This window comes from Pezoporus wallicus, unplaced genomic scaffold (assembly GCF_028554395.1).
Source record: "Pezoporus wallicus isolate ANWC-B61680 ecotype Strahan unplaced genomic scaffold, APGP_CSIRO_Pwel_v1 contig_642, whole genome shotgun sequence".
NCBI lineage: Eukaryota > Metazoa > Chordata > Aves > Psittaciformes > Psittacidae > Pezoporus > Pezoporus wallicus.
In genome coordinates this window covers 2631450-2646194 of record NW_026637470.1, presented here as the reverse complement: position 1 = coordinate 2646194, position 14745 = coordinate 2631450, and the positions used below count along the sequence as shown (strand labels likewise).

General features: G+C 34.8%; 1 protein-coding gene across 7 annotated transcripts in view; it reads left to right on the top strand.

The window, feature by feature from the left end:
* Window positions 1-13238, top strand: part of SLIT2 (slit guidance ligand 2) — a 268218-nt gene extending 254980 nt beyond the window's left edge. For 4 of the 7 annotated variants that reach the window (XM_057405646.1, XM_057405644.1, XM_057405645.1 and 1 more), the window contains 4 exons: window positions 2718-2872; window positions 7604-7892; window positions 11571-11782; window positions 12841-13238. In XM_057405646.1, the coding sequence (XP_057261629.1) occupies window positions 2718-2872; window positions 7604-7892; window positions 11571-11782; window positions 12841-13082 (898 nt within the window). In that variant the 3' untranslated portion in view covers window positions 13083-13238. Of the gene's footprint in view, window positions 1-2717; window positions 2873-7603; window positions 7893-11570; window positions 11783-12121; window positions 12211-12840 lie in introns of all 7 variants that reach the window. The other 3 variants (XM_057405649.1, XM_057405648.1, XM_057405650.1) reach the window with 3 other exon arrangements.
* Window positions 13239-14745: the final 1507 nt, after the last annotated feature.

Here is a 14745-nt window from a genome sequence, read left to right as displayed (position 1 = left end):
AAAAAAATAAGACAAGTTGTACTCTACTGAACAATGATAAGATGCCTGGAACATAGGCCAAAACAAAATAAAAGATCCAATACAGAGTTTCAAATAAAAGTTTTAGAATATAAATGACTGTCAACAAATGGTATGTTGAAAAGGAGTCAAATGGGAGCTGTAAAGCCTAGGGAGGTGGTAGCAGTAGCAAAAAACAAAGCTGCAAACAGTTGATTTAATCATGGTAAATATGGACAATCAACAATAATAGTAGTCTAGCTGTGTAAAGAATGAGAACTTCTTTACCAATGGGAATTGACTGTAGAAAGAGCCATCACCCTAGAAGCACTCATCAGTCAATCTGAGTAATAAGATGAGATGGTGGCATTGCCAAGACCAGTAAAGAAAATTAATTCATTGGAAATGGTTATTTGGGAAAAGTTGATCCACTTGGGTTTTGTTCTGTCTGGACATGCATTTTGAAATGTTAAATGTTTCTTACACACACACACAGACCAAAAAAAGAAAAAACAAACAAACAAACAAAAAACCTCACCTTTTCATTCTGTAAACCAGTTTTCATCATATATTTATTGGAAATATGGGAATATTTCTTCCCAAATCATTATTCTTCTAAAGAGTTCCAGAAGCTTTAAATCAGTTTTTCTTACAGCTTTTCATTAGGATCTATGCATTCAGCTGTCATTTCTCCAATGGGAAATGGGCTAGAAGTAATATAAGTGCATTGGCAGGAAATATTACACAGATATGCCTTGTGCTTATTTCCCCTTTAATACAAACCACCCTTACTTAGGAGGGCTCCTCTTTCTGCAGTAAATTTTTACCAGTAAAAGGGTTTAAGCTAGAAGCTTTTAATAATCACTCTTAAAGACACATTCCCTTCACACATTATGTTTTATACATCCCAGAAATGATCTCTTGCTATGAAAATGCATGTTCTGTATTGCTCTCATCCTTTTAAATATTATTGTGTGAAAGGCTGGTAAGTTGTTAAATAACATAAATTTCCTTGGAGCAAGAGCATTATGTTAGGGTTTCTTGCTTGCTTCAGTCAAGAAGTCGTACGCATTTTGGCTTCTTAGCCCAGCTTTTTTCCTGGTTTCATTCAAACGTGTAAAAGAAATTAATCCTGTCACTTTTCTTGTTGCTTTATCACAGAAAGAAAAACTCTTTAATACCTTGAATAGACCTCAATTTTTAGGAACGATGAACTCTGACCTTTTCCTTCTCCATGGAACCTGGCAGTCCTCCTCCTGCCCACCCCCAGAAAGTGTTTATTCTGCCAGTGTCTGCTCTGTTGTGTGTTTGCACTTTCACAGAAAGCCAAGTTTACGTAAAGCATGCATACTACCATCCAGGTCTTTTATCCATATTGAGCTGAGCCTGTCCACATAGTTAAAGTTGTTAATAAATAGCTAAGAAGCTATTTAATGTGTCACTGTTGTAAACAACCTTGTGAGTGCTTCTGATCTGTTCCAGGACAAAAGCAGTTAGGTTAATTAAAACGTTGCTAAGGATGTTACAAGGTAATTTGCTTGATTTTTGCCTTGAGATTTATGAAGCTAATCCCTTTGAGCTATACTGCTTTCCTAATGAGAAGAGCTAACTGACTGTATGACTGACTGTTCAGTCCATCTCAGGCTATCATACAATTGGTTCATTTAAATAACTTTTTTTCAAAGGCTTAAGCTCACTTACTTGGTGGTGCCCTGAAGCAAATAAAGGCTCTCATGGGAATGGTTATAATGTCTGGTCTCTGGACTACAGCTTATTGTCATGAATTCCATGCAGCCATACATTCAGGTCTTAATTCTCCAGTGTTTGGGGAGAGAGTATCGGCTAGAAGCAATGTTAGAGCAAAGATATATTCAGTTGCAAACTTGAATAATAATATTCTTCCTTCTCTGATGTACTTAAACTGTATTCAAATGCAAAGTAGTTGCCCTACACTTAAACATTTGCTATGTTGATATTTAAACTGGTAAATGTCAGCAGCGATTTCTTGTACTTAGTAATGTGTGTAGCCTTGTCCTTACACATAAGCACCAGGCTTGAAACAAGCCTTTTCTGTGTGACGCCCTTCGGACATTCTCTAACTAGTGGGTTCATATCTTGTTAGTAAGCAGAAGGAAATAGCATATGCTGTTCACTGTACTAGCCAGAAGCTGAAAATACAGAAATAATCACACCTAATAAAGATAACAAATTACTTTGTTGCTAGCATCAGTGGAGCTGTCTGGACCAATTATGTGATTTTGTTTGTAACTAAGGTTAGATGCAGTTTCATATTCCATAAAATAGTAGATTTATATAACACTGGTGTGAACTCAGGCCTTCCTAACTGCAAAATATGCAAACCCAGTACTATGCAACATGTAGGATACATACACACATACGTATGCATGCAAATAAGATCTTGAAATAGCATTCGAATCATAGAATGGTTTGGGTTGGAAGGTTCATTATTTGATGAGATCAGGAATAACTTTGAATGAAAAAGAGCTATTTACAATACATATTATTAATAGAGTGTTATTGAAGGGCTACTTGTATTAGCTCTTAAGCATACATGCACGTCCTTGCTTAAAATCTAGTTTTCAGAAGACGGCACTCCTGGAGAAGTTCTGTTCTGAAGCTGTATTAACTCAAAGGGGAAGAAGATCAAAAGCTGTTCTAACCAGACCATCAACTGTTAAAAATTAATGTTTATTTTGCAGTGTGGAAACAATTAATGATGGCAATTTCCACATTGTGGAGCTGCTAGCTATGGATCAGATTCTGTCTTTATCTATTGATGGAGGAAGCCCCAAGATAATTACCAATTTGTCCAAGCAATCCACTCTGAATTTTGATTCTCCGCTGTATGTAGGAGGTAAGAGAATTTTACTGCTTCTTACTAGTGGTACCATAGCTAATTTACTCTGGTAACATGCATTAATAAACACACGGTAAGAGACTCATTCATTGAGATAACACCTTAAGATGAAATTTCAGCAGTTAATCTCAATAGTTTTAACAATTAGTATGTCCTCAAACTGCTACTGTTATGTAGCTTTTTTTATTATACTGAAGAAGTATGTGTAATGTTGTTTAGTTACCTGAAGATTCAGTAATGCCTATTCAGAAAGTGCAGAACAGTAGTTTTGGTTATATTTTACATTTCTATTTCACTGTACAGGTATCTGCAGGAAATGATAGCAAGGTATAAAGCCATGAATTATAATTTATGTCAGGAGATCTTATTGCTTAGGACTGATAGGAATTATGACATTATGACATAAGGTAAGAAGGGAACCACCTGGACAGATGCCTTACAGTATGTGGCAGCATATGTTGTTGAGTTTTTTTGGTTTGTTTTGAGAAGAAAGAATTGTCTGTTTCAGTAAAACTGGTAGTAAGTGATTGTGGAGATATAACCTAGGTAAAAGAATCCAGGCACCACTTTGTGCCTTCTTACTGACCTTGACAGCAAGACAAAGTTCTTTGTGATGAGAGATTCAGCATGGTTTCTAAATACTGCTGATCTGCCAGTTTTCATTCTTCTATTTAGTTTAACTTTACATTCTTAAAGAGGCATGTAAGGAATCTCCTTCTGAACTGTTCTTTCTGCAAAAAGAATACCTGCTTTCCTTTCTTTTTCCTCTTGTTTAATTTCTAAGAACTGTTTTGTGTCTGAGAACAAGTTTTTAGACTTGCATCATGCCTCCTTGCAAAAAAATACGCTACCAGTAGTACATACATGAGATGCCTATTTTCTTTAGAAAAAGTGCTATTTATCCTGTCTGGGTAGTTACTAAGATTTATCTCTAATGGAAAAGAAAAACAGGAAGTTGCTTTGATACCAATCAAGAATAGTCTGTTTCTCCTATAAAAGTAGTATAATAAATGCATTGGTTACAGTGATGAGCAGTAAGTTGACTTTTGTCACTGAACATCCCTATTCTTCTGTTGAAACACCAGCTTTTTTGTAAAATCTTTTAAGATTTTGTCATTGCTTCCTTCCATCTAACATGGGAACAAGTACAAGAGAGAGATTATTCATCACTCCTTATACCAGCAGAGAAAAGAATTAAAACTGTCAAATGTATGAGCTGCCTTTAAAATTGCTTCCTATCATGAATCTTTAAAGGAGGATTGCCTTGTGGAAGCATATCTGCATGTTTTCATGTGTATCCTTCTGTTCTATACAGATGCCACATCTTTGGAAGGAGAGATTGTCCTAGTTTCTAATAAGACAGTGTATGCTTGCTTATTTGTATTGTCAACATCAGGTTGTTATTTGATGACAGCTAAGGCAAATTTTGCTACTTCTTGAAAATTGAGCTTAGTGCAGAATGATCTGTCTGTTATGAGCACCTTTTGATGAAATGAGGCTAAGACTCCCAACTATAAACATTTATTCTGTACAGTCCTAAAAGTTACTTGATCTGCGACGTGGTTCTCCTCTGCTGCTTCACCTTGCATATCTTTTGTCTCCATTAGGAGAATCATACTAATCTGCATTAGCTTAATTAAGTATCAGAATAAATAACTTTTGGAAATAATGTTTTCCTTCAGTGATTTGATTCCTAAGAGCAGGAATCTTCTTCAACCTAGTACATACTCATTAGAGAGGTCCTGTGTTCCTATTTCTGTTGTTCACATTCAGGATGCAAGCAGTCAATTGTTTCTCCTGTCAGAAAATGTTGGTGCAAAACAGAATGAAAACCGTTATTAGGAGCAAATTAATATAAAATAAAGCAAGAAACACAGTATGTTGGTACTGAGCTCTGAAACTTTCATGTTCTTTACCTATGTTTGTTTATTTATCTTTAAAATTCTTGAGACAGTTAACTTACACTCTTGTATATTTTCTTCCCTATCTTTTTGAGATTCATTCAATTTTTAACCACGTGTATCTAGAATTTTTAGAGAATTTCATCACACATTTTCATCAGTGAAGAACTCGAATTCTCTCTAGGATTTCATGCAGTAATTTTGTCTTTGCGAAAATCTTAGTTTGACACCTCTATCATCATGTAGCTTCCACTTACTCTTATCACCTTCCTGCTAAACCGCGTTTCTGGTGAGCATCACCTCAGCTGGCAGGATGAAATTCAGACTTGACAGCAAGCCCTTGATTGGTGTACTCTCTCTCATACTCTCTCATTCTCATTCTTTCACTTTCTCTCATTTTCTCTCTCCCCATGCATGCCCTCTTTTTTTTTTTCTTTTTTTTTTCTTTTAAAAAAATTGTGCTTGGTTCACAGTATTTGAGTTGGTTTGGAATTTATATTTACAGAAAATGAGCTAATCAATTTTTTGACCTTTTTTAATCTTTCTCCTTTTTTTTTTTTTTTTTTTTTGGCCTTTTTCCAACTTCATGGCTGTCTTGTGTGGTCAGAATGCATGTGCTAGGTATTTTTCAGTCTTTCTATAACAGATTTCAGTAAATCATATTGAAAGCCCGGGGGTTTTTGTAAAAAGTCTGTTTCTTCTCAAAAACTCTTCAAAGAGGTTAGACTTCACTGATAATTCACATTCTTCCGTAAGAAATTAGAGCATATTTTACTCATTGAGAGTAACACCTTGTTTCATGGAAGTCCCTATTTCTGAGAAAGGTAGAGCATCGGCTGCTTTTCATTTGTGCCTGCTCTGTTAGAGGAACTTCTAGAATAAGATACTCATTTTGACAGTTTTATTGTATTACTGTTCTTTAACAGAGGTCTTACCATTTGCCTCCTTGTGCAGTGATCTGGTAATTTACTTGTAGTCAGATTCAGTGACCAAAAGCTTAAATGGGGGCACAAACTACTTTCTTACCTTTCCAAAAATACAGCTGAAATATTTATCTGCATTATTTCTATGGCTATTCTTTCGTAACTAATATTGCTAAAGAATATGAACAGCTTTTGCACACACTTTGGCCTTCTAACACTTGGTAACTTGCTAGAAGAAGCAAAAAAGTGTATATGCTTGCATTGTGTTTGTAGATGTTTTCCATATTGGAGACTGGCAAAAAAACTTCTTAGTCACATGTTACATGCCTCATATTATCTGGTGTCATATGTGTTTATATGATTCCCAGAGATCATATGCAAGTTTCCTGACACAAGAATAACATCTAGTTTAACACTGCATTACTTTGTTTTACGTGGCTTTCATTTTTAGCGTCTTGTCCCTGGATGATGAGAATATGGTTAATAGTTGTGAGGAAATGGAAACTAGTGGGTTGTTTGCAGTCTGAGTCCTTTAATACAGCAGTCCCAAGCCTGTTTTACGTAACTGATAAGATCAAAGAAGATTAGGCTCTTCAGCAGCATGGATGCAACATTGTTCATTTCTATAATCACTGAAGCTTAGCACAAATGAAATTGCAATAACCTCTGAATGAAAGACAGGTCTACTTCATTAGGTTACATAGCACTTCTGCATGACTCTTAACTGTTCAAAGTAACTGCATAAAACCATTAGAAGTATCAGTTTACACAGTTAAGGAGCAACTAGCAGAACATTGCCTCTTTCTGTGGTTACCTATGTACCAGAACGAAGATTGTTAATTTTGCATAGGAATAAACCAGTGCAGCTAATAGGCATATATATTTTCAGGTAAACAGATCATTTTCTAATTCTCAGTACACTTTTATTTACTTACTAATCTCAGAAGGCATTTAGGCATTTGTGTATTCATTTGAATGTAATATCTTAAGGACTAACTAATACAGGCCAATATGTTGGCAAAAAGTTAAAAAGGGGTAGAAGAAACTTAGTTTTTACAAGGAAACAATGTTTAATAGTAATGTTACTTCTGAATTAGTCTTAAATGATTAACTGATCATAATAGGATAACTGTATCACATATACCTACTGCTCTAATTACACCTCTAACAATTAGGGACTAAACCAGAGGAATTATTCTGAAAATGCTCAACATCAGGGGCATTTGCACTGTCTAGAAATATCTGCACATAAGTCTTGTGATGTCAAATTATTGCTATTATTGATTACCTTTCTTTTAAACTTTAATGGCAAACTATGAGTGGCTTTTTTTATTAATCTGTTTTTTGAGACAAACTAAATGAAAATATTTTTAAACTAATAGAACCTCATCCCATTGAGCTTTCCTTTGCAAGAATTTTCACTAGCAAAATTTCACATTTGAATGTGTATGCCAGCTCCAAATTGATGAGCTGGTCCAACTAAATTCTTCTGGATTTGAGTATCTTAGCAGCTTACAAAAAATCGTGTTATCAGGTGCTAAATTTCAAGAACTTTTGTTTTTCCAAGATTCAGAAACTATGTACTATCTTGGACTTAATTGCACTAGGTCAAAAATGAAATCTATCTAAACCTTCACACATTTGTGAGCTTCCTGTATGAAGTCCTATATCCATCTCTTCAGTTGGACCTAGAAACTTAACGTATTTGGAGTTGGTTTACATTCATGCTTGACAATCAGGAAAATTTCCAAATACTAGAACATTGCTCATGGTTGTAGGCTGAACATCCAAGAAAAATTAATTAGGAAAAGCTGCTTCTTTAAAAATGTTTTTAAAATAGTGAAAATGGTTCAGAAAATTGCATCAAAGATTATACTGATTATTCATGATTATTAATTTCCTAGGCATGCCTGTGAAAAATAACATAGCAGCTTTACGCCAGTCTCCAGGACAAAATGGCACCAGCTTCCATGGTTGCATCCGTAATCTATATATCAACAGTGAACTCCAGGACTTCAGAAATGTGCCACTGCAACTGGGAATTCTGCCAGGTTGCGAGCCTTGTCACAAGAAAGTTTGTGTGCATGGAACATGCCATGCTACCAGCCAGTCAAGCTTTTCCTGTGAATGCGAAGGAGGATGGACTGGACCCCTCTGTGATCAACAAACTAATGACCCATGTCTTGGAAATAAGTATGTCCTTCCTCAAGACAGAATAATAGTATAATATGCATACGTGTCTCCTGTTGTATGTATTTTTTTCACGAATGTTCACACTTTCTTCAGCAAGAAAAAATATTGTGGGCATGTAAAATTGAAAACAGAGTCCAGGTTATAGTCTATTTTTTTCATAAACTTAATAAGAAGTCCCCCATTTAGGAGAGCAGATACATGCATCTCATGAAGTTCTGCCTAAAGCCTGGGAAGTGCTGTTACATACTTCTGTATGTGCTTCCTCTGTAATGAGTTACACTGATGCAAGTGTTGGTACACTTGGTACAAAAATAATTTAGAAGTTGCAAATGGAAAAAAATATATATTTGCTTATTTGTAATTGTATATAGTGAGGAAAAATTATTATTATTATTATTATCTAATCTGCTTAAAAAACTTGATGCAATATATAGCTAATATATTTTCACAGTACCCCAGGTTTTAGCAGGAAAACAGATTTTCATCTTTATGGTTAATTTCTGTTTAAGTCTGTGTGTGCTAATTCTTTTTGCTGATTTGACTAAAACATTTTAGGTTGGACATTTTATGTATGTTTATAGAGAGGGTCATGTATATATATGTGCGGAGAGAGAGAGCTGTATGTATTTATGTGTGTATGAGTGTACTGATATCTATGCATATTCATCTTTTAAATTTACTATATAGAGACAGATTCAATTTTCTGGCTCATGGTCTCCCAGCACAAAATGATCAGAAACTTCAGAAGTTCAAAGTTCTCCAAGATTTATTGGCCATGGGCCACAAGATATCATTCTGCTTGCAGTTCCCACTGCCCTGACTGCAGTTTGGCAACCAATTTTTTTGTTTTGGGGTTGGGTATTTTTTTGTTTCTTTGTAGAGTAAGGTAAGCCCACTTGGATTTTTTTGGCTACTGCTTTTTCAGTGTTCTGGCCTATATCACTTCTGGCCTGTATAACTTTTCAGTACCAGTGTCCCGAGCTTGGTAAGAAATTCCAATGAGATTATTTTCAATTTCTATATGAAATTATATTTAAGTGATCTTTTCAAACAGGGTGTGTGGAGATTCTGACTCTTTAAAGCTTTATACACCAGTTAGTATGCTTTACAATGCAGTTGGCAACATTTATATTGGTTGGGGACTCTCATCACTATTAAATTTTGAACCTTTGCAAAGCTACAGCAGTGAATTTTTGAGGTATATCATTGATAGCATTTCATTGTTTATGGGTCTTTTTCTTACCCTGTCTTCTTTCACAGTAACTTACGAGATAAAGAAAGGAAATCACAGCAGGTTAAAAAACACAAAGGGGGATTTTGATTCTGTATTTCTTGATTCATCTCTAAATCCTGTCTATTGAATAGATGAATTTTATCTGTCTAATACAGTATAACATTTATACTTTATTCAAGAAACAGAATTGTCACTGATCTCAGTTTTGAAAATGTAGGGGATCTTTTAGAGATCCCTGCAAACCATGAAAAGGGTTAAGGCTTAGATTTATTTTACCTAAATCTAGGTGTTTGACTTAGGAACATACTGACCACAGTTTGCTCTATATTCAGTAAAAGAATAAAAACATTTCTAAAGAGTAAATTAGACCTCAAGTGGTCTAATCACACTCTGGATAAGCTCATTTCTCTCCATCACTGTGTGGGGAGCTCATGGCAATTATACATCTCACTTGAGTGCCTGACATAGGTACCTAAAATTAGGTAAGATGAAACTGTGCCTATGACTTTGCACTTAGCTTGACATTCCTTTCAGTTCAGTCTGAAGATGAAGTTTAGGGCTTCAACAGGTGGAAGCAAAAGTATGAGAGTTGGCATTAGCTAAGATTTAATCATCTTCTAAGTCAAGCAAAACTGTACCAAAGATCCTGACACAGATTGCTTTGATATCTAAACCAGTCTCTATAGAATATGGCATGATATCAATGTCACTGAGTAACTTCATAGATCAGATGTCCTCAGAGTGGTTGTTTTTTAAATGGTAAACAGATCAAATGCTGAACATAGTGAAAGCTAAACAAAAGCTATCTGCCCCGTGATACTGTCTAAGCCTCCAATTTTGAGTTGCTTAATCTAACAGTTTTGGAATATCAGACTTCAAACACAAGAACAATTTGGAATTTTTTAGGGAACATAGTTCCTTCAAAAGTAGAGATTTTTGCATAAGAGAGAAGTTGGAGGTGCTTAAGGTATTAGTTAGATTCCATATTTTCAGTTTTCAATGCAAAACTGGATATGTGAATGGAGGCTATGTGTTGTGCCTTTCAAATTTCCTGTTATCAGACTGACTTCCTATGCTCTTTTTCCTCCAAGTCACACTATTTCTAAAGTACTTGCACAGAATTATGCATGCAGGTGGAGAACTGTAATGTAGAATTAATTGATGAGTGGAACTTGTAGCTGTTCGTTAAATGAAACCATTTTAAACAGTTGATTCAATTTTGTGAGTTAAAAACTGTTGCTAATTTTTTCAATTTTAACAAATTTCCTACTCTACTGAAGTAGAGTATAAAGCAAAATGTTTCTAGAAGTACATTATCTAAAAAATGTCAAAATGAGATATTGTTCATAACAGAAGTGTTATTACAAAATGCATTATTTTATGATTTTTTCCATCTTCAAATTCAAATGATTTTATTTTAGATGGAATGGGATTTTTTTTTTTTATCTAAAGCTTTTCATTTTATTTAAATATTTATTTAGGTGGTTGTCAAAACCTATTAAGGAGGTTGTGGGCTCAGAAATCTTACAATACAGAGAGGGAAAACGTTAGAGAGGAGAAATATTAGAGAGGAGAAACATTACAGAGGGTGACTGTAACATTGAATGTTAAGATTGCATTCCTTCCTACAAAGGAATCTTCCTTGTGGTGTCCCTAGGAAACAGTATGTAGATAGAAAACTTGTGTATCTAGACAACAGTTAAAGAAAATACTAATTTAGGAAGAAAGCTATTGACCCTGTGCCACCAAATGAACAAAGTAATTGGTGGTGATTTCGGAACGTGAATTCCCCGTCTTCATCTTACACCTAGGAACAGGTAATTAAACATTCTCCTTTTGTAAAACACCACCTCTCTCTCAAAAGAAGCAAGAACATACATTATATGACCACCCTAATGGCAGTTGTCAGAGCAGGCGGGTATTTGAAAGGGGAGCACATCTTCTGGTTTGAAAATGCCATTGCTTGGGTCAGAAGAGTTTCAGGTAGGAAGTCCCTGATCTGAATTTGTGCTGGGAGCCCAATTCTTCATGAGTGACAATATAGTTGGGTTTTTTTTAAATTATACAGGAACCAGAATTTCAGGTGAGTATCCTGTTTCTCTACTTAATTCTGGATTATATTTGGGCTTGATTTTGCTCTGTTCTACTCAAAAGCATGCTAAAAATTTACATAGAGAGGATGTACTGGGTTTAATAACTGGCCTGTAAAAGCCTTCCATAACACATCTACAGTGGCTGTTTTCTGGTGAGATTGTTCTGCAGCTTCTTTTACGTAAACCTGCATACAAATTATAAACCACTTCACTGCATCTCACTGAAAAAGTCCATTAGAAACAAAAGCAATTTCTTCTGAGTACAGTCCAAAGTATTTGTAGTTAATGTTGCTTAGCCTGAACTTTGATGAATAATTTATTTTTATTCTCTTGGGCTTGTTTCCCCTGTAGATGTGTGCATGGTACCTGCTTGCCGATCAATGCATTTTCATACAGTTGTAAATGCCTGCAGGGACATGGGGGAGTCCTCTGTGATGAAGAAGAAATGCTGTTTAACCCCTGCCAATCCATCAGGTGTAAACATGGCAAATGCAGGCTTTCAGGACTTGGGAGACCATATTGCGAATGCGGCAGCGGATACACGGGGGATAGCTGTGATAAAGGTAAAAAAAAACAAACATATAATAACATTGTTGTTTTGACCTTAGACATTTTTTTATTAAAACATGAGCAGCCAAAAACATTACCAACTTTTTTTTCCCACAATACACACATTTATTGCTTTTTTTTTAACCATAAGAATTTATCTCAGTCAGAGAAAAATTAAACTTTTCCCATGAATTTGTTTACATTTTCAGGATTTTTTTCATCAAATATTGCTGTGAAAACATTTCTCTTTTTTGCCTTTATTCAGAAACACATTTTTACTATATTTAAATATTACCTTTTACCTGCTGTATCTTTCTGTATTTATTGTTTCTCTGCCTTCTGCAACTGAGAAGCCAAATCCAATGATTCTGCTCCTAGTTTTATCACAAACTCTACTTTTGACCTCTCAGCTTCAACTGATTTATCACAGCGAATTATGCAGGTGAGATGGATGAAAACAGGATGACTTTTTCCCCTACCTTTTTCTTTTTCCCTTGTCTATCAATGGTCTCCCTTTCTTTCCCTTACCCCAGATGGCATTTATTTTGTAGTGTACATAGATGTGAGTAGAACAGAAGAATATGGTTGTAGAACTTTTAACAGATGTCTCATTTTTAGCTGTTTTATACCTCAGTAATTTATGAAGTTAGAGGAATGTAACTTGTATTAAATAAGAGTTTGAATAATATTAAACTCCAGGTCTAATAAATTAAATTGCATGCTCTCTGAAACATTTCTCTATGGTAAACAGAACCAGCTGCAAGCAGTGTAGGAACAGAAGATGTGTATTTCTATAAGAAAGGAAAATATTAAGCTTCTAATTTTCTTGCCGTTATAATAGCTTTGTATTTACGGTTTACATACACATAAGCTTTACTGAAAATAGGAGGTATAGGGAATACAACTCAGCATTAATAAAATTAAGTTTCCAGTTTCCAATATACATGCTGAGTCAAACTTTAAAATATCAATCCCAACTGCAGTTAGAAACAGCATCTTCCTTAGCAGTATCAACCATTCTTTGATCTGTGTCTCAAAAGTATATCTCTTATTTTAAATGTTGTTTCTACAGAAATCTCTTGTCGAGGGGAACGAATCCGAGATTACTACCAAAAGCAGCAAGGGTATGCTGCGTGCCAGACAACCAAGAAGGTATCGAGACTAGAATGTAAAGGAGGATGTTCAACCGGGCAGTGCTGTGGACCACTAAGGAGCAAGAGACGGAAATACTCTTTTGAATGCACTGACGGGTCATCATTTGTGGACGAGGTTGAAAAAGTGGTGAAGTGTGGCTGTACAAATTGTCCCTCCTAAGTGTCCCTGTCACACTTGTCTTTTGAAAATGTTGTATACTTATTGACCGTGTCGGACTAATTAATGATTCATAGTGGAAATATTTGAAATATATTGTAAAATACAGAACAGACTTATTTTTATTATCAGAATAAAGACTTTTTCTTCATTTGAAAAGATTCAAGTGCTTGAACTGAGACTTCTCATAACCAAGAGGAGCTTTGAAGAAAAAAAAAAGACCTGTTAACATTGCAGCAGAGATGGGAAACTTTAACTGCTTTTAACATGGATTCTTCTTTATAACATGCTGAAGATACACTGACACTATACACATGTGACTTTCAGTTTAACAGCTCAGAGATGAAATAGAGATGAGATACTGACCAGAACGTGAGGATTGTCTTTTCACTTTCATATCAGTATATTTTATTGTCTTGACAGACCATAATCACTTATCAATGAATCAGGAAGCATTATGAGTGAAAAGAATCAGATTATACAGAAATAACAATTGTATGAAATACATTTTATCTTTTGAAGTTCTTAAGCATCTTGAGAAGGTGGGGTCCCATTTAATGAATGGGAAACAGGAGATGTGAGAATATACTATAATCCTGAAATCTCCTGATGATGTATACTTTTATGTCAGCATGTTAGCAAAAGAAACGAAGAAAGTGTTTATCTGCCCTTTTCCAGTATTAATTTTTTGTAATATAAGTGTTTGGAGGATGATAAAAATAGATTATTGATGGATAAATTAGTAATAATATGGATTTCTGTTTCTATGAATTCTAAACAACTCTATACAGTATTCGGTTTCATTGAGAAATATTTATTGTATCAAAGTACATTGTACTTAACTGTTTTAGGCCATCCCTTTTACTGTTTTTCAATGCTTTAATATATATTAATTTATATTTGTCCCAGTATTTTTGTATTTTTTTTTTTTAAGGACTTAAAAATCAGGATTTTTTTGCAATAGAACTAACGTAGCATGTCGTCTTGGGGTAAATGTTTTCAGTCTGTTTTTTTCCTCTCCTTTCTTTTTCTTTCCCTTAGAATCTGACCATTTGGTGTCACTGAAACTGAAAGTGATGACAATCCGCAGTTTTCACATACATCAGATATTCAGTACACCTTCTAAGAACCTGTAATGTATGAGAGAAAATACCTTTACACTAGGTGGCAATTGTAGAGAAGTTAACTTTCCCGATATACAGTACTTACAGAAAATAAGGTGGTGTGTAGAAAATTACATAAGAGGGTAGATCTTTTTAAATTAATATTCCCATGGAGCTCTTTACCTTTTTTATAAAAAAGAAAAAAAGGCTGTGCTATCAAGAACTGTGACTTTCCCCAAATAATAAAACTACTTTACTGCCCTAATGTTCCCCATGTTAACATGTTGCTGCTAAATTACAATGTAGAGTTGGTAATCAGTAGTGGGTTGTGTTCTTCTTTCAGTAAAACCCAGGGTACCCTGTAAAAATGCAGATGTTTTTTCAATTTTATTTTATTATTTTTTTTACAAAAAAGTTAGATGTACATGTGTAATGCAGTGTGCTTTGTCTTATTTGGACTGATATCAGTAATGCTACTGATGTTTGTAAATTAAACAGATATTTACTTCACTAACAGCTTTTATTTGTATTCTTCTGAGAAGTTTAAATTGTCTAACAGCCTT